Source organism: Phodopus roborovskii, unplaced genomic scaffold, assembly GCF_943737965.1.
Source record: "Phodopus roborovskii unplaced genomic scaffold, PHOROB, whole genome shotgun sequence".
NCBI lineage: Eukaryota > Metazoa > Chordata > Mammalia > Rodentia > Cricetidae > Phodopus > Phodopus roborovskii.
This window is the reverse complement of record NW_026126408.1, coordinates 14,293,418-14,312,642: the sequence shown is the minus strand read 5'-3', so window position 1 is coordinate 14,312,642 and position 19,225 is coordinate 14,293,418. Positions and strand designations below refer to the sequence as shown.

Genomic DNA, 19,225 nt, shown 5'->3' with positions numbered 1-19,225 from the left:
TTTTGTTTTTTGAAAGGTTTCTGTAACAGCTCTAGCTGTCCTGGAACTCCCTCTGTAGACATGGCTGGCTTCAAATTCACAGAGATCCTCTGCACAGGGAGCCTCTGCCTCCCTAGTGCTGGGATTAAAGGTGTGTACCACCGCCTGGCTAACGGTGCATTTCTATCCCAATCTGAAAGCATAAAGATCAGGAGTCCAGGGGAGACACATAAGTGTGTGGAGAAGGCTACCAGATGTGAGCTATGAGCTTCCAAAGGAGTCTGCAACAAAACCACGGAGAAGGACTGGAAGATGAAAGAATTCATATCCAAGCTTACTCTCCTTCTTCTTCCTCTGTGGGTCTTACCTGTGAAAAGCAGGAGTCTCCAGGGGTCTCATCCAGGTCTTAGTGGTGTGAAGAGTTGCTGGGGGAGGAGGGTTCCACAGGATTCCAACACCACCTGAAACTTCCTCCTTTCTTCATGTTAGGCTATAATCTGGACCAAGCTTCTGGAAACTTTGAAAGAAAAGGCTTTCTCTATCTCCCAAGGCCCAACTTTCTGATATAAAGGGAAGATTTTGAGCAGAAATTCAAATTCACTTCATCATGATGTCTAGTGAAGAGACAATGCACTGACCTTCTCAGTTACAGCCTGGATCAGATTATCACTTGGAAGACGCTGCCCATAATGATCCTTCGGTCTGTCCTTGAGGTTTTACTGACACCTGGCTGCCTGTAATTATTGGAGCCAACACAATTTCACAGCTACTGACTTGAGTGTGCAAAAATGTAATTTTCTCTATTTTCCTGTAATTGAGTATAATTTCTTCCCTGAGCCTTCATTTCATCTCAAAGCAGAGAAAATTTAATCTAGCTACTTTCAGATAAACTCATTCAAATACAGTCATGTCTTACTTAGTCAATTTGAGTTTATAATTCACTCACAATTCAGTTGAAAATTCTCTTCTTTTTCTTTTTTTCTTTCTTCTCTAAATTCAATCTGAGCTCCTGGGGGCTTATATAACGGGTCCCCTACTTGGTGTTAATTTGTACTGTCTGCATCTGGTGTCACAGGTCTCAGGTGTTCCCCCTAGGAGGAAGAGGCAGAAGGATTGCTGCAAGTCTCAGGTCAGCCTGGGCTACAGTGTACTTGAAATACATTGACGCCATGAGACTCAGCACTTTGTATAATGAATATACACGGATAATAAAAAGATACACTGGTGACAGGAAGTGTTTGAAGTTAATTCATGGGCTTAGGGTTTATATTATACTTAAGGACTTGATAGAAACTGCACCTGGTACTAAACCTGCCACACTTGTGGAGGATCAAAACTAAAGTTTTAAGAGATGATAGAAAGAATCAGCTATAAGTATACTTTTTGAAAATAAATAATTTTATAGAAAAATTAGATACCAACTACCAGGACCTAGGTGACTCGTGTGACATGACTTCTCTGTCTTCAGAGTGCCCTAATTTTCTCACCTGACTCCCACAGCTCACCCAAGACTGACTCATTGGTACTCCTTTTTGCTCTGAAGAAATTGCGGGGAGGGGGGATGGAAGCCTTTAGAACAGTTCCTCATGTTGTAGTAACCCAACCATAAAATTATTTCATTGCTACTTTGTAACTGTAATTGTGCAACTGTTATGAATCCTACCATAGAGATCTGATATACAACCCCAAGGGGGTCCTGACCCACAGGTTGTAGACCACTACTTTAGAACATCATAGTGTTCCCTGATAGGCCACTTGGACCTGTGAGAGATAGAGGCAGCAGAGGTCAGGGGCTTCCCATTATTTCATACACGGACACCATTCCTACTCTACCAGGGCAACACACCAAAAGACAGTTCTACTCAGAGCTTGATGGCCTGTTCTCTCCCCAGCTTCAAACTCTGGACTCTCAGATGAGATCAGTCATGGGACATAAAGAAGTCCTGCTCACATAGGACCCTGTGGTTTCCCTCCAAACACTTCCCCCAACACTGATGTTCTGTCTAATACTGTCTCCTTTCAGATGTTCTTGCCTTATTCCAGAGCACAGCCTTTTGGGTGAGAAGCCAAGGATTCTAGAAGAAGACCCTCTGAAACAGTGGCTGCCATGACCATGTGTAAAGGTACCCACAGTGCTCTGAGGAAGCCCAGAGAGTATAAACACAGAAGAAAGCAAGGTGGCTGTGTTACTGACAGAGCCTTCAAAGAGGTACTTCAGTTAGGCTATTATGGTGGTTGGCTGTACAAGTCCGATGTGACTGATGTCCTTAGGTAAGGAACCTTATCTCCTTTATGCACCCTAGCATACATGGACACACACAGAAGAGAGACCAAGAGATGATAAGAGAGGACAGCTATTTATGAGCCAAAAGGGGGGTCTTGGAAGAAATCAAGCTTGAACCTGAACCTTGAACTTCCAGAACTTTGGAAATTAATTCTGATTGTTTAAACTACTTAGACTGCAGTACTTGGCTTGCTTGCTTTGTTTGTTTGTTTGTTTGTTTTAGAAAGACAACATTACTGAGATGGAATCCCCAAAATTATTTCATCTGAATCCATTTATAAGGAAATAAATCTACATGACAAAATAATCTATAAAAATAATAATCTAAATTTCTAAACAACTTAGTGTTCTTAATGACCAAATAATAATGATAATAATAATAATAATGTTGTTTAGCCAGGTGATGAGCTAGTCTTGACAAATGAGCTCTACACTCAGTGAGAAATCCTGTCTCAAAAGAATGAGATAGAATGATTGAGGAAGATAGGCACCATTGACCTCCTTTGCAGGTTTGAAGGCGTCTCTCCAAACACTTCCCCATCACTGATGTTCTGTCTAGTACCGACTCCTTTGAGATGCTCCTGCCTTATTCCTTTGCAGATGTGAGTACACATGTACCTACAGAGCTGCATGTGCACACAAACCTGTACATATACATACATACATGTACATGCATACATACATACATATGCTGTAAAATAACAATGAAGGAAAATATTACAAAGAGAAAAGATAGTGTCAATTATCTATTAAATTTAAAGGCAAGACAAAAGTTAAAAACTAATAATACAAGTGACTAGAAATATAAGTAATATTTTTTAAAATTTTATTATACTTAATTTGTGTGTGTGTGTGTGTGTGTGTGTGTGTGTGTGTGTGTGTGTAGCCACATACAGTGCACGGGGTCAGATAACAAGTACAGGAGTTGGTTCTCTCCTTCTACCGTGTGGGTTCTAGAAATTGAACTCAAATCATCAAACTTGGTAGCAAGGGGCTTTGCCTGCTGAGCATCTACCCTGCACAATTTGTGAAGATTAACAAAAATGCACATATCATTCTTTTAATGAATGAAGGAAGTGTACAGGCCATTCCTGAAAGAAAACAAGTAAATGAACAAAACATATTTTTAAATATAAACTAGAATGAGATGCAATTCCTCTGTTGAATCCAGAGAGACGTTTTGTGAAGACTAACAACCAAAGCTAGCAGGATTGCAATAATGCAGATGTTTTCACACTGGTGCAAGGAGTCAAACTGTTGTCATCTTCCTGGAAAGTCAGGTCACCAGCTATGGCTATCGATCGCTCTAAAAGTGTTTACAGCCAGGAGGAGTTCAACACCCCACTCCTTACACTCCTTACATGTGGCTGTACATAGTGACTTATTCCTAAACAGTGCAGATGGGCAGGAGGGAGAAATAATTCTATAAATCACCTTCTAAACTGCACCACACAGCCAGGTGAGCAGAGTCACAAATCTTGCTGACAGACTGCATGGTGGAATGAAACTGGCACCCCTTCAAGCATCCTCTCTGAAACCCATGACCCCATCTAGATAAATGTCAACACAGTCTACAATATGTCTGACTGGTACTCTTTGAAATGGTCAAGGCCACCAAAACCAAGGGAACTCTGAGAAACTTTGCCTCCAAGAGGAAGCAAAAGACACATGACAGTCAGATGTAATGTGTCCTGAGATGGGAACTCAGAACAAAAGATCATGGTAAACACTAAGTCTGAATAAAGTACGGGCTTTATTTCACAATTTGTGTTTTCTAAAATTGATATGGTATATGTTCCATATAACCATATAAAAAGCACATAAGACAAAATTGACCATTTTAACTATTTTGTTTACATTTCATTCATTAATTGTAACAGAAGTGCCATAGTAAAGTGAGAAATTTATATTAGGAGAAACTGAACAGGGAATTGAGGTATTTACAGGAATTCTGCTCATATGTTCTGTAAATCTAAAGCTGTCCTTTAAAAAAGGCTGTGAGTTTCTTCAAATGTTTATTTTATATTTATATAAATTTTTAGCACATTTGTGACCTATTTTTTCTAAAAAAAAAAAAAAAAAAGTTATAAATGTGAGCAAAGATTTTCACACAAGGATATATCAGCATTGTTCACCATAAATCTAACCTGAGTGTTCAATACTAGTCTGACCAATAGAAATTAACTTTCAATTCAATTGAATATTTTAGCAGTTAAAAAATCTGTAGCCATGCTGGGCAGTGTAGCACACACCTTTAACCCCAGCACTCAAGAGGAAGATGCAGGTGGATCTCTGTGAATTTGAGGCCAGCCTGGTCTACAGAGTGAGTTCCAGGACAGCCAAGGCTACACAGAGAAACCCCTTCTTGAAAAATAAAACAAAAAGCAAAAAGGAAAAGAAAAAAAGAAAGAAAAAGAAAGACCCAAATTAGAACACAAACACTCAATAAAGCACTCTCATCGTGTTTCCTCTGTGTCTGGCTGGCAACTCACTCTCTGACTTTGTCTCCCCAAAATTCTCCTCATCTGGTAGCCCCACCTGTGCTTGCTGCTTGACTACTGGCCAATCAATGGGTTATTAAAGCAATGTGGTTAACAAATCTTTACAGTGTACAAGAGCATTATCTCATATCAGTTCTGTATGTTTCCTATGAATGAAGCCACTCAGTACACAAACTCTTATGATATAGCTTTTCTCACTTAACATAATGCCTTCAAGGCTGAAACGAGTTATAAAATATAAACTATTTCATTTTCTTTTGTGACTGAGCAATATTTTACTATCTGTACATACCAAATCTTACTTATCCATTTGTCTGTTAATAAACATTGTGTTTGTTTTTCATCTTTGTCATAGATGTGAAGAGACACCATGACCACGGCAACTCTTATAAAGAAAACATTTAATGGAGGGGGAGTCACTTACATTTCAGAGGTTCAGTTCATCATGGTGGGGACCATGACGGCATGCAGGCAGGTATGGTGCTGGAGAAATAGCGGAATTTCTTATATCTTGCAGGTACAGAAGTTGATTGACTGTTACACTGAGGGAAGCTTAAGAAAAAGACCTCAAAGCCCACCCCCACAGACACATATTTCCAACAGAAGGTGAGGTTAAGATTAAAGGTGTGGCCTCAAGCTCAAGGTCTGCCAACCTGCCTCCTCCAACAAGACCACACTTCCTCCAGCAGGGCCACACCTCCCAATCTTGCCACTACCTGACTTTAAGGGGGCCAAATACATTCAAAATACCACAATCTTCATTTTAAATAGTGCTGCTATGTATATTCATATGCAAGTTTTCATTTGAAAATATTGTTTACAGTTCTCAAATGCTTTTATTAAAATATGTTCAACTAAATTGAACTAAATTCTCCAGTCCATACCAATATTGAATTGTCCAGAAATTCCCTAAATTTCTTAACTTGTAATCTTCCATTCATCGCATTTATGAAGCCTCTAGCCTCAAATTACATTTTTAATTAAACAGTATTATTAAATAATTCAGGTGACCAATTTTTTCATCTCACAACACAAAGCACATCAGATAAGGCTTTGGAAAGAATTGATAGGACAGTATCTGAGACCAGATCCTTTTACATATCTCTTTGGAGAGTTTGGAAAGGTGAGCATTATGACTTTATCCATCATCTCTAAAGTTCTTCACATTAGCCTGCATCATATGGACAATAACAAAGAAAATTAAATCTGCCTGTAAAGACTTTCCATTTTTATTTGGGTGATGGGACATTGTGTGGGTGGGTGAAAGTAGAGGCCAAAGGAGAAAGTAGGATCACCCAGAACTGGAGTTACAGGCAGTTGTGAGCGACCCAACATGGGTACCAGGAATATGTATGCATATAATGTACGTGGCAACACCAGTGATCTGTAGTGGTAACTTCATTGAGGGAAAGGAGCTAACCAAAAACTTAAATTCAACCAGCCTATCTATATAAAACTCCAGATAATACTTAAGTTACATTCAGTTTCAGGTCAAAACTTGTTCCACATTGGAACTATCTCTTGCTAGCTCCTAGTTAGGGTTTCTGTTGCTACAATGGACACCATGACCAAAAGCAACTTAGGGAGGAAAGGGTTTATGTGGCTTATACTTCAACATCACTGTTCATCACTGAGGGAGGGAAGTCGGGACAGGAACTCAATCAGGGCAGGAACCCAGAGGCAGGAGCTGATGCAGAGGCCATGGAGGGTGCTGCTTACTAGCTTGTCCCCCATGGCTTGCTCAACCTGCTTTTTTATAGAACCCAGGAATATCAGCCCAGGGTGACCTCATTCACAATGGAATGGGCCCTACCACATTGACCACTAATTAAGAAAATGCCTATAGCCAGTCGTTATTATGGAGGCATTTTCTCAACTAAGGTTCCTTCCTTACAGATAACTCTAGCTTGTGTCAATTTGACATAAACTTAGTCAGTACACTAGCTAATTAACTCTGGGTTACATGAACCAAAATTGAATGCAATTTATTTAACTCATTGAGGGGCAAAGAGTAAGTTTGTCACAAAATAATATTTACATTACATGTGAGTATGTGAGTCTGTTTTGGATTTCAAAGTTTGGCATCATTTTTAGTAATCTTGAAGGCAGAGCTTACCTTCCTCTTGAGTGTGATTGTTCTTAATGTCTTCTGAAGAGCACAATATGGAGAAAGTGAAATGACTTCATGAAGTAAGACACGGTCTCTTCCTTGCTCTCAGGGAAAGCCAGCTACCATATTATAAGAACACTCAAGCAGCTTTATGGAGAGACCTACACAATAAAGACAGAAACAGTAGATCATATCTGTTGTTTTAAGATGCTCATATAGCAACAGGCAATGAAAACAGGGACCCTTATCCAATCACAACATCATAGTTAGAACTCTCTCTGACACAAAACAAAGTATACAATGCTTTGTTATAATTAGGAATATATGTGAAGTATTGGTAAAGAGTACAAAATAACTGTATAACTCAAGGATACATCCCTAGAAAATTACTACCTAGATCAAGATATAAACTGTTTCTACTATCCTAGGAAATTTTCCATGTCCATAACCAGTCCATAGTTCTTCCAAGAGAGCCCAGTCTTTTGATCGATAATCATAGGTTAGTTTCTTCTGCTTTTGACCATATAAATGGAATTTTACCATATGTACTCTTCCAAGCCTTGCATCTTTCACTCTTAATTTTTTTATACTTTGTTTTTCTCTCTTTTGAGACAAGATGTTAGCATGTAGCCCAGGCTGTTCTTGAACTTACTCTGTAGCCCAACTTGCCATAAACTCAGTAATTCTCCTGACTCAGCCACTCAAGTTCTGGTATTATAGACAGACCTGGCTAAGAGTTTTTTTGTTTGTTTGTTTGTTTTGTTTTGTTTTGGTTTGGTTTTTTTGAGAGGGGTTGTTTTTGTTTTGGAGACAGACAGGGTCTTACTCTATAGCCTCACTCTGTAGACCAGGCTGGCCTTGAACTCACAAATATCCACTTGCCTCTGCCACCCAAGTGCTGGGATCAAAGGTGTGCACCACCACAATTGGCATTTTTTCCTTTCTGAAACAAGTGAGACTTAAATTCAAGATTTCTGCCTTAGCATCCTGGCTACAATCGTGAGCCATCATGCCCTGGCATCATCACAGTCATTTTTAAACTTATCTATGTTGCATGTATTTTGTTTGTTTTCTCCCCTTATTGATGAGCAGTATTTTTTTTTTTTTTTTGCACAAATAGCAAACTTATTCTTCCCTGTTGACAATTATATGGTCTCTAATTTCAGAATGTTATGGATATGGTTACTATGAATATTATCATACCAGTTTCTCTGTGGACAGACACATTCAATAGTCCTGAATTTTTTTTCTGAGAATTGATGAGTCAAAGGGTACATGTTTAAATGTGAGTTTTACCCAAAAGAGCAGTTATTTCCCATTCTCGCCCCAGAGGTTCTGTTTTGCTTGTTGTAGTTGTTTGGCTTTAAGCATGTGAAACAACCCCCAAATAAAAGTGGGTCAAAGTTGGTCTTAATGCATAACGAATGGCAACATATTACAGTTTCCTGAACTATTTGTATTGGGGTGGAGTGGGGGTGGGAACAGCATGGAAGCTTAGTACTGACAGCCAAACTCAAGGCACATGTTGTGATTTCACTCATCGGTTTAGGAATATTTTCTGTCATTGAGATCAAAGGTTTGCACACAGATAATTCACATGGGTCACCCAAATACCAAAGTGAGCAGGATTTACATGAAGCATCATTTGGATAAGCTTTCTATTCTATCAATGTGAGACCCAACGTGTAAAGGAATCGTCCATGCACAGAGTCTGTGCTTACCCACCAGCCCAGAAAGGTGACAAATAAAACATCCCACTGTCTAACATAGCTCACCCTCAGGCTCTGATTCAGCTGGGCTTCCCTTGAGCTCTGCTTCAAATAAACAGATCAGGGAACTTTATAAATAACGCACTCTGGGGCACTGGCTGTGACTGACGTTGAGCTCTCACTTGTTCAAAGCAAGGGAGGTGGCTTCTCTGTCTTTTCTGCTTACAAGGTGGTAAAGCCAACAACAGTCTCAGCACCCTCAGGGTGATACACAATGTGAATTTCCTTATTCTATTATAAAAATTAAAAACTGACAATAAGCTAGTTGTCCAAAAATGAGAAATGGTTAAATATTAGCCCTCTGAAGAAAGATGGGACCATTATGTTTAAAAGTAGAGAAATGTCAATGTGAAACCTCAGAGAATCATCCAGGCACCAAGCATAGGACCTTTTCATGAAGATGGGGATAGCAAAACAAAACAAAACAAAATTTAAAAAAAGAACAAAAACAAGATGGATTCAGAAGGCTCAGAACACACTATTGGTAGACATTTCTAGACTATTCCAGAAAAGATTAGGCCTTGATAAACCATGAGTTTTCAGATGACTTTTGCTATTATAAGAGCTCTAGCATGGGCTTAGGGGGAGTAATAAAGTGAGTTGAGAGGTTACCAGACCATTAATTGACTTAATCCCCATAAGAGCACAGCAAATCAGGTACCATTGTCTCCATTTTAAAGATGGCCTCTTCCAAGCACAGTGGTTCACACCTATAATCACAGCACTCAGGGGCTGGGGCAGGAGGGTTGTGTGTTTCAAGCTAGCCTTGCCATGTAGCATGACCCTATCTTTATTAAAACAAAACAAAAGAATATTCTTCTTCAGCAGAGTTAAATAATTTCCAACGTTCCCCCAACTCAGCTGGCAAGGTTGTACACCTATAATTCCCATCTACCCAGAAGGCTGAGACAGGATTTTGGTGAACCCAAAGACAACCTGAGCTCTGTCTCCAAAAATAAAACGTTAATGATAATTTCTCCCAAGTCAACCTCCCTTTGCCAAGTCCTTATCCTCTAGAACATCTTTACATCAAACATAGTTGTGTCATCTACAAAGTTCACACCTAAGAGCCCTGCAATCAAGCTACAAATAATTAATAATAATAATAATAATAATAATAATGTTTTAAGTAAGTTTTCAATTTCGTGTTAGATGGTAGATTGCTCTAGACTTCCCCAACATGATGTTTAAAAGGAATTAGAGCCAGATGGTGATGGTACACTTTTAATCTCAGCAATCAGGAGGCAGGGACAGAGGAATCTCTGTGAGTTCACTGCCAGCCTGATCTACAGCCAGCAAGATCCAGTCCAGTCAGGGCTACATAGTGAGACATTGTCTCGAAAGTAAAAGGGGTGGGGGTGGAAAAGACTGTTATGTGTTAGAATTATGTTCTTAGGGACACATAACTCCACTGCCTAGGATTTGCTTGTTTTCTTATAAGACAATTCAATAGAAAGTATCTCACAGAAGAGCACAGCCCTGACTTACTGCAGGTTCTAAAGACAAGGCCTGAGCTTGCATGATGGTGAGTTTTCCCACCTTCTTCCTTCAGTCCAGGAAGAGCACACTTCCTCCTATCCGATGCCACTTTCTTTGTTGCTTCCTCCTTCCTTCTTTCTTTCTTTTTCTTTTTCTTTTTTTTTTTCTTTTTGTTTTGTTTTTGTTTGTTTGTTTTTGTTTTTGGTCTTTTTCAAGTCATGGTTTCTCTGTGTAGCCCTGGCTGTCCTAGAACTCACTCTGTAGACCAGGCTGGCCTTGAACTCACAGAGATCTACCTTCCTCTGCCTCCTGAGTGCTGGGATCACCACCATCCAGCTTCTGACTCCATCTTGTTTATCCTGGTATTCTTGTTTTGTCTTGCTTTGCTTTCATTTTCTTAAGGCAGCATTTCACTGGGTGGCCCAGGCTAGCTTGTAACTCACTGAGCAAACAGGCTAGCAATCCTCCTGCCCCAGCCTCCTGAACGGCAGAATGTCAGGCACATACCACTGTGCCCAGTGTTTGGGTCTTCCTGATGAAAGCAGACTGGAACCCTCAGCTAGTTTGCCCTTATTAAACTGTGAAAGTCACTTCGTTTCCAGGATTTATAATCAGCAAGCCTTCACTTCCTTCCCACGCCATCTTGCCAAGCAATTAGGGCTCATTTCTCTAGTTTTCCTATGGCAGGCATCTGAACAGAATTAAAGCATGGGCACGTGCAAAACTAATCTGCTTCCCAAGATAGCAAATGCTGAGAAGTTCTATACTAGAACACTCCTAGTGCTGACTGGCTGGGTGTGATTAACCTAATAAGCTTAACACTCCACTTGCTATCCACATCTGTCAGGTTCATAATCCGTGAGCCTGGGGCCCTTCAGTACTATCCCGCTACTCACTGACAGCAGAGGCTTCGAAACTTAGGACAACAGGCATGTTTTCCTCTTCCTTGTGGTGTGGGCTCCAAGTCTAGGAGTGTGCACCAGTTTGGGCTGCCCCGATAGACTAGCCAGAGAGCCTTCTGTCTCAAGTTCCAAGGATTCTCCAAAGACTACGAAGATAGAAGATGGTGACAAGCTGAACCATGGGGTGCACACCATCACACAATGGCATTGTCAACAGTGTTGCCAAGAGTGGCATTCAATTTTTTAAGAAGCCCAAAGCAATTTTGCCAGGATGTCAGCGGGGCAGCCCAAAATGTCCCATCCCTTTGCTGGTTCAAAGTTCTGCCTTCTGTGACCCTGGTGGGGACCTGCACCTGGGACAGAGGCCAACAGAAGAGCCAGCAAGTCCCAAGGAGCCCCAAACCATGGCTGAAGGTCTTTGTCAGCTCACGAAAGATATGAAAGGACTGATTCCAGAAAGTCAAAGATTCCAGCTGAACAAGTCACAAAGCCACGCAGCTACGCACATGTCATTTGGGATAGAAGGCTACCACACGATACAAGAAGCAGATTTTGCTGGGCAAGAGAGTGAGAAAAACATTTCCCAGGAGACCTCCAAATGGAACAAAGAGCCAATGTGCCATCATTCAGACAACCAGGGCCATTGCTACCAAACTACTCCTGAGTCAAAAGGCAAAGTGGACTTCCCTGAACCCCTGGTAAAGGCCCACCAGCACGCTTATGCCTACCTGCACACCAGCCTTTCCAGATACGAAGCAATCCTGCATCTGGTCCAGCAGGCCAGCCACACCCGGGAGCTGTTGCAGCCCATGCTCAACTTCCTGCTGCTGTGTTTCGAGGAAGTCAACCAACTCTTAGGAGAAATCTCCAAAGATGGAGAAGTGATCCTCCAGGAAGTTAGAGGGAATCTGGCCTGGCCATCAGGGAAAGGCAAGCCCTGGGAGCAGCCAGATCTTCTGCAACAGCTGCTGCAGTACACTGTCAACAAGCTACAGGTGGCTCACAGCACAGTGGCTGCCCTCACTGGGAGCTTGCTGGAGGGTTCCAGCAGCTACCTCAGCTCCACTGCTAGCCACCTGGAGGGTAAGCTAAGCACCAAGCGAAGCATAGATGAATGCCTCCTAAGGGCTCTGGGACAGATAGAGAGTCTGACCACTGGCCATGGTGACCCTGGGCTGCTGGGTCCACCCTTGTGCTCTGAGGACAGTGGCATCTGTGCTGACAATGAGTCTGTGCAGTCCATGGAGAAGCTTGGCAAGCAAACCAGCTGGGACTTTGCAACAGAGCTTGGAGAATGGAAGCCGGGAACGGCACGGCAAGTGGAAGCCAGGCTGGCAGGGCATGCCTGGCAGGAAGGTCCACATTGGACAGGTTCAGACAGACATCAAGGCTGTCCACTGTCGAGGCCTGGGATGGCAAAGATTCAGCCTGCAGCACAGGACAACGCCAGACACTCTAGTGCCTCCAGCACAGGCCCAGAAGCAGCCACCTCCAGGCCTCCAGAGGGTACCAAAAGCATTATGCAGGATTCCCTGGGGGTTGAGGACCCTGTGAAAACACATTTTTCTCAAAGCTCTGGGTTGGTGGAGGCTCTCTCCCTGAGTGAAGATGAAGACAGCAGCCCAGAGGAGGAAGATGAAGTCAGCAGCACAGATCTGCACGCTGAGCAACTGAAAGCATCCTCAAGACCACGGTCCTCACCTGCCACCCGGGAGAGCCTGTTTCAGCCATACTCCAGGAAGCTGAGGAGCCCCCAGGCTCAGGAGATGATTCTGAAAATGAAAGAGGCCATCAGTGAAAGGATCAAGTTTGTTCCTGTGCCTTCCAGACCCCAGGACTGGGCAGAAGAGGAGGAGGGGAGAACAATGGTCCCTCCAAGACCTAGCACAGCCAGTGGCAGCAGGAGGACCCCTGAGAGACAAAGGAGGTCACAATCAGAGGGGTGTCTTAAGAGCCATGTGGAAGACCCCACCCTCCAGGAGCTGAGGAGGGTCCAGACAGACCTTAGTCGGAGACTGGAGGTATTTTATGCCCTGGGTGGCACACGGCAGGGACAGAACAAGGAACGGCTTCTGCCATCCAGGGCATCAGTGCTGTGCCCCCCTTCCAACTGCAAGGTGAGTCCCAGCAGTGCCATGAGCAAATTCAAAGCCTCCCTCACCAAAAATTTCAGCATTCTGCCCAATCAAGACAAGAGCATTTTGCAAAGAGGTAGTACCCTCTCTGAGCATGACCAGCCCTGCCAGGAAAAGGCTGAGAGGCTGCCAAATGCCATCCTATGTGGTGAGAAGAACAGTAGGGTTCCCAGGGACACTGAATGGGACACCAGGGGCTACTGCACCAGAACATCAGTCAAAAAACTTATTGAGACCTTCAGTCCCAATGAGAATCTGAGGACACCAAGGAACTCCAGGAACTTGGGGTCAAGCCCCTGCCTCAGGAAGTGGGGAGTCCCTGCCATGCCTCCCAGATTTCCTATATACAGGGGGCTGGCCCCTCTGTATCCTAAGCCCCAAATTTCTCCAGCATCAGGCAGAGAGCCTCTCAAAGTGGGCATGGGCTGGAGGCCTTCCGCACCCTTTCCTTCTCTTCCTCCAGCAGAAGCATGCAAAAGGGAAGACATCAGCTGTGAAGCAGGGGAAGACCTAGAGAATCTCCCTCCACCACCTCTGGAAATCCTGATGGACAAATCATTCACTGCTCTGGAGCTACCAGCCACAGGCAGCTCTGTGGAAGAGACCCTGGTACCAGGGCTGCAGCAAGAAAATAGCATGCCAAGAAAAACATGGGCTTCCCTCAAGCTGAGAGCCTCTATGGGCCCCATGGACTTGCTCCCCAGCAAAGGCATAGGCAGCTCCCCGAGGCTGCATGACACCACCGGGCCAGGAATCATCAGGAATGTGGGCAATTCCAGAAAGCTGACCTTGGACCTGAACTCCCAGCAAGCAGTGAGCCCAGTGGCAGAGAGTGAGGCTCATACTCATTCAGAAGCAGAGAATGCTGCAAGACACTCTGAGCATCACCAGAAGACACTGCCCTGGCACCACACTAACACCACATCTGGGCAAAGCAAGACCCTGGAACCCAGTCTGGCCAGACCTTCACAAGGTCCACACTGTCCAGAAGTATCCAGGAAGGGGCCAGAGAGAAGCCCTCCAGGAGTCAAAAAAGCCTCTCCCACGAGAGTACAATGGGCATCCCAAGGGGACAGGAGGCCACAGAGCCTGCCCTCTTCTCCTGGACTGTCCGAGTCAGGCCCCCGAGCTGTTCTCAGCTCCCATGACCCACCTCTGAGCCCCAGGACACTGAGCCCTCCAGCCATAAAGAAGCCAACTTCCCCTGGTGGGCATCCGCAGTCCAACCCAGCCCAGGAAAGCTGTCCTGTCCAGTGGACAGAAGCAAACACCCCTTCCTCTGACTCCTCATCATCTCCCTCAATTCCTCCCCCTCAGGGGTTCAAGGAGATGAGTCACTCTGAGGGTGGCGAACCCACCATGGCTAAAGCACCCAGGAACACATGTTCTCTATTCTGCCCAGCCGCCTCCTCTCTGTTTGAAGCTAAATCATCCTTCTCAATACCTCATCTACGGACACTACCAGAACCTGGGGCCTCTTTGAAGAATCCAACAGGAGGCTGGAGGGGCAGCTCAGGGTCACGGCTAAGGGCAGATTTGCAAAGAAGAACAGCTCTGAGCGCCCTGAACCCTCTGCCTTTCATCAGAAGGACAGCCTCAGACCGCCAGCGCCAGCGCCAGCAGGGCGATCCACTTCTGCTGCCTGGCAGCTCTTGGGAACCCCATCCCTGCCAAAGCAGGTAAGAGATGCCTTGCCACTGCCCGAGCAGAGTGGGTGAGCTCTTTGGACTGTCTGTGGTAGCAGATTTTTAACTATGTTCCAAGGGGAAAGGCAGTAGGGGAAAAGAGATGAGTTGCAGAGAACGGCCAGGTCTCCCCTTGACCATGAATGGCTGGTTTTCACCTGATGGACCACCCTGCCCCAGTGGCTGGCTCACTGCCTGCCTGACCCAGCAGCAAGAGTCTGTTGTCTCTCCCCTGAGAGGGGTCTCTACCGTCAGGCCCCAGGACCCTTTAAACTCTTAAAAATTATTGAGAACCCAGTACTTTTAAATGTGTGAGTTACACCTATTTTTATTGTAAGTTTAAACTGAGGAACATTTTGAAAGAATAAATCCATTCTATATTTACATAAATAGTATGTAGATTTCTGTGGGGGGTGCATTTTCCTTTTGTCATTATTTTGAGACTGAGCTGGTATTAAACTCACAATCATCCTACCTCAGCCTCCTGAGTTCTGGGATTACAAGAGGAAAAGATGGAGGGAAGGATGGAGGAAGTGGGGAGGGGAGAAGGGAGGAAAGGAGGGAGGGAAAGAATTGATGAGAATATTACCATCTTGCATTTTGCAGACTTGTTGGTATCAACTGGCTTATTCTGACAGCTGAATTTTCAGGTCTGCTTCTATAGGCCATACTGCACATCTATGAAGTCAAAACTCTCCCCACACTCCCAAGAGTGTGGACCAGTAGCACCTTTGTATTATGATGAAAATTAGTTGAACTTTGAACTCCCCCACCCCCAGAAATGTCTCTGAGATGGACAGGTCCATAACCACATCTTTAAAACAATGGTCCTGAAAACAGGAGGAGGAATAGTGGAGTGGACTTGCCAGAGCCCCGAGGGCTTAGCTCAGCTTCTCCATCAGCTTCAGACGGCTGTAGACTGGGTGTGTTCATGGGCACCAGCATCAAGAGAATGAGCTGCCCTTCCCACCCAGGGGAGGACTCAGTGCCCAGTGTGCAGAGGCAAGTCGATGCATGCTATCCGCCCAATGTGCAGGCAGTTTGAGCACACAGCTGCAGGGGGCCAGGAGCCAGGAGAACCATCCCATGGGCATGGAAAGAACTCCTATTCTTAATTGGTTGGTTCAACAGAATACACAGGGGTGGACACGGGGGGGGGGGGGGAAGTGTCAACCCCAGGTCTATTAGAGAAACACTCTATCAGGGCACTTGATATACGGTAAGACAATGCTCCGACAGCAGCACTTGCAGTCTGTATTACTCACAGCTGTGTCAAACCTGCAGTTCATTTCTGCCTGGGTGATATGCATCATGGGCTTCACAATGTGTCTGGGCATAAATGGTAATTTTTTTTACAAAGTATTCAACAGTCAATTTTAAATAAAGATAGTATCTTGGGAAAGCTGTGTATTGTAATAGTTCTATAGCCTTCCCCCAGCAACTTGAAAGAAATGAAATATTGATTATTCTTGCAAGAATCTTAAAGTAACACTGCTCTTTTCTTAAATCTGAAACACATTTCCTATAGTGCACTGGCTTTCATCTAAGGACCTCGATAAACACTGCTTACTCCGTTATTAGGTTGCTAAAACTGTGCCCTTCAGGAGCAAGAGCTTGAGAGAACAGGGTCAATAAAAAGGCATTAATTAAAAACACTAACATTTTAAAACAGCAGAAGTGTAAAACTGCTCAAGAAGAAAATAATGCCCAGGCTTCTCCTCCAAGTAGGACAGCCTAAAAGGCTGTTTTGTGTTCTGAATCTCAACACTGTGTTTGCCTGTGTCTGTGTGCCTGCGTGTGATGTGTGTGTGCGTGCATGTGTAAATGAAATGTGTGTGTGTGTGATGTGCGTGGAGGGGGGTGAGGAGATACACTTATGACTTGAAAGCAGAGCCTGCCCAAGGTCAAGTGGAGGTCCCTTGCCCCCATTCCCCTCCCTTAGGGTGTGACTATACCATTATGCCACTCCAAAGTCTGAATACATGAAGGGGAAATGCCTATCTCCCACCAATCATCTTACACCAAGATGTGCATTTAATATCTGGAAGCAGAAGCCCATCGGTGGTAAGAGCACTGAGTCTTTGCCTCTGTACAGAACATAAGTGTAATTTTCTGCCATCCTATATATGAAAGAACCAGACCAGGGGCTTAGGCATGGCTTCCCTGAGACCACACAAGTGCGGGAGAGCCAGACAGTGCTTCCAAAGCTGGCTTGCAGGTCATACTATGTCTCACCCATTGTGTCTTACAGCATGCAGACTCAGTGCCCTAGAATTGTTTTGACTCCATTTCTGTCACTCCAAGCTAGGCACAAGCTGTTTTTGTAGAAAAAAAGATGATGTCTATATCCTCCTGTTTGAGGGTTCCTGGGGATCAGGAATGGTCCTTGGAGGCATCATCAAGAAACTCTGCCGCTAATGCATCTCTAGTCTCAAGATATTGGTGTCCTATAAACATTCCAGAAGGTCTAAATCAGTGCTTTTCAATCTTCCTAATGCTATGACCCTTTAATACACCTCATGTTGTGGTGATTTTGCTACTGTTATGAATCATAATATAAATATTTTGGAGACAGAGGTCTGCCAAAGGGATAAAGACCCACAGGTTGAGAACCCCTGGTCTAGACTTTTCTCCCCTACATGCAGTGTTTCTCATCACTGCCTGATCTGAATTGGTAAGACAGGAGAATTGTTCAAGCCTCATGGAGAGCTTGGCTCAAGCTGCCCAGTGGCCAACAGGGCAGCAGGTAGGCAGTCTTTTTTATTAATTTATTCTTTTGCATTCCAATCCCAGTTACCGCTTTCTTCTCTCCTCCCATTCCTCCAACTCCCGCCCCCCCCATTCTGCCCCTCAGAGAGGGTAAAGCCCCTAGGAAGTCTAAGTCTATCCCATCATCTAGTTGAGGCAGGATCAAGGCACCTCACCACCCCACACCCCTGTGTCTAGGCTGAGCGAGGAATCTCTCCATATAGAATGGGCTCCACTAAGTCAGTCTGTGCATTAGTGTTAGATGTTAGACCCACTGCCAGTGGCCTCATATATTGTCCCAGTCACACCATTGTTGCGTGCTTTTGAAGTGACTAAGCTCTAACAAAGGCCCCATTCTCTGAGCCTCAGTATCCAACTACTGTATAACGGTTGGTCCCTAGAGTCTCTTCTGGGCACAGCTTCCTATAAAGCAGCACCAGAGAGTCAACTTCCCATTATCCACTGAGCATGTATAGGGGAGTTATGCTCACAGTTCTCCATCTCACCCAGTACTGGTACCTGTGAGTCCTGGTGAGCAAGGCACTGTTTTGGTTTCCAGTTTACAAACTCGGCCTCAGTGGGATTGAGTCACATGCAACAAGGCACACAGATGGTGACAGCAAGAGCCAAGATTCCAACCCAGGCAGCCAGACTCCAGCTGCCCCTAGCAATCCTGAGGCCAGCCTGTCAGCAGTCAGCCCTCTGTGCCTTTCAGAGTTAGTCCTGTCTACCTGGCTTCGTCCCATACTTTGTCACAGCCACATCCCATTCTCCCAAAGCATAGTCAGAGTTGGCTTCTGTGAGGATCCCTTCCCCTCGGCAGTGGAGATGCTCTAGTCTAACCAAACGTTGGGTGAGACTGGGCCAAGTGGTTCCTATTTGATTCCATTCAGGAAAAGAATGGCAACTGTGCAAAGCTGGGCTGACTTTTCCCCCTTGCTGTTATTGTTTTTAATTCAAGCAACTAGCTCTTCATTAAATGAGAGGTGCTTTAGAAAAACAAAACTGAAACAAATAAAGGCCCAGTTGCCCCGGGCCTGTTCAGAGAGTTGCAGGACTCTAGGCATAGAGGAAAGAGCATGAATCAACCACTGGGGAAGTGCCCGGAGCTGGTTCCCACCACAGCTAAGCAGACCAGGCCCACAAAAGCCACAGTGTAGCCTGGCAAGTGTGAAATGAAACAACAGGGGGGGGGGGGTAGGCAGGGGAGAGTGGGGAGCCAGGAAGGAGCCAGAAGGAAGAGTAGAGGAGTGTCTGACCTCTCACTGTACTTTCTCTTGGCAGCAGTAGCAGCAGTGAGGACAGCCCCAAGCAAGAGACCCCATCTTGGAACAACTCCCGTGCCCCAGAATTGCAGAGCAGCGGCACCAAGTGGGCATCTCCTTTGGAGCTCTGTGTGCTAGGCCACGGGCTGCAGCCAGAAACCCGTGTCAGCCGTAGCCAGGACAGATCCCAGCCAGAGTCTCAACACCAGCAGAAGGAAGTGGCCTGACATGTGTCCCATGGGGTCACGTTGATGCCAATCACTCTAGAAGTCGTGAGGTGTTATTGCTCCGTGGACAATGGGCAAACCAACTCAAACTGGAGTGTCTTGGAAAGACCTTGAAAATGTGCTGCCCAATGCTCTGAAAAT

General features: G+C 44.6%; 1 protein-coding gene across 1 annotated transcript; it reads left to right on the top strand.

The window, feature by feature from the left end:
• Nucleotides 1-11,203: 11,203 nt before the first annotated feature.
• On the top strand, nucleotides 11,204-19,084 carry Pcare (photoreceptor cilium actin regulator). The gene is made up of 2 exons (XM_051181834.1): nucleotides 11,204-14,838; nucleotides 18,877-19,084. Exons 1-2 carry the CDS (start codon nucleotides 11,204-11,206, stop codon nucleotides 19,082-19,084), a joined length of 3,843 nt encoding a protein of 1,280 aa, XP_051037791.1.
• Nucleotides 19,085-19,225: the final 141 nt, after the last annotated feature.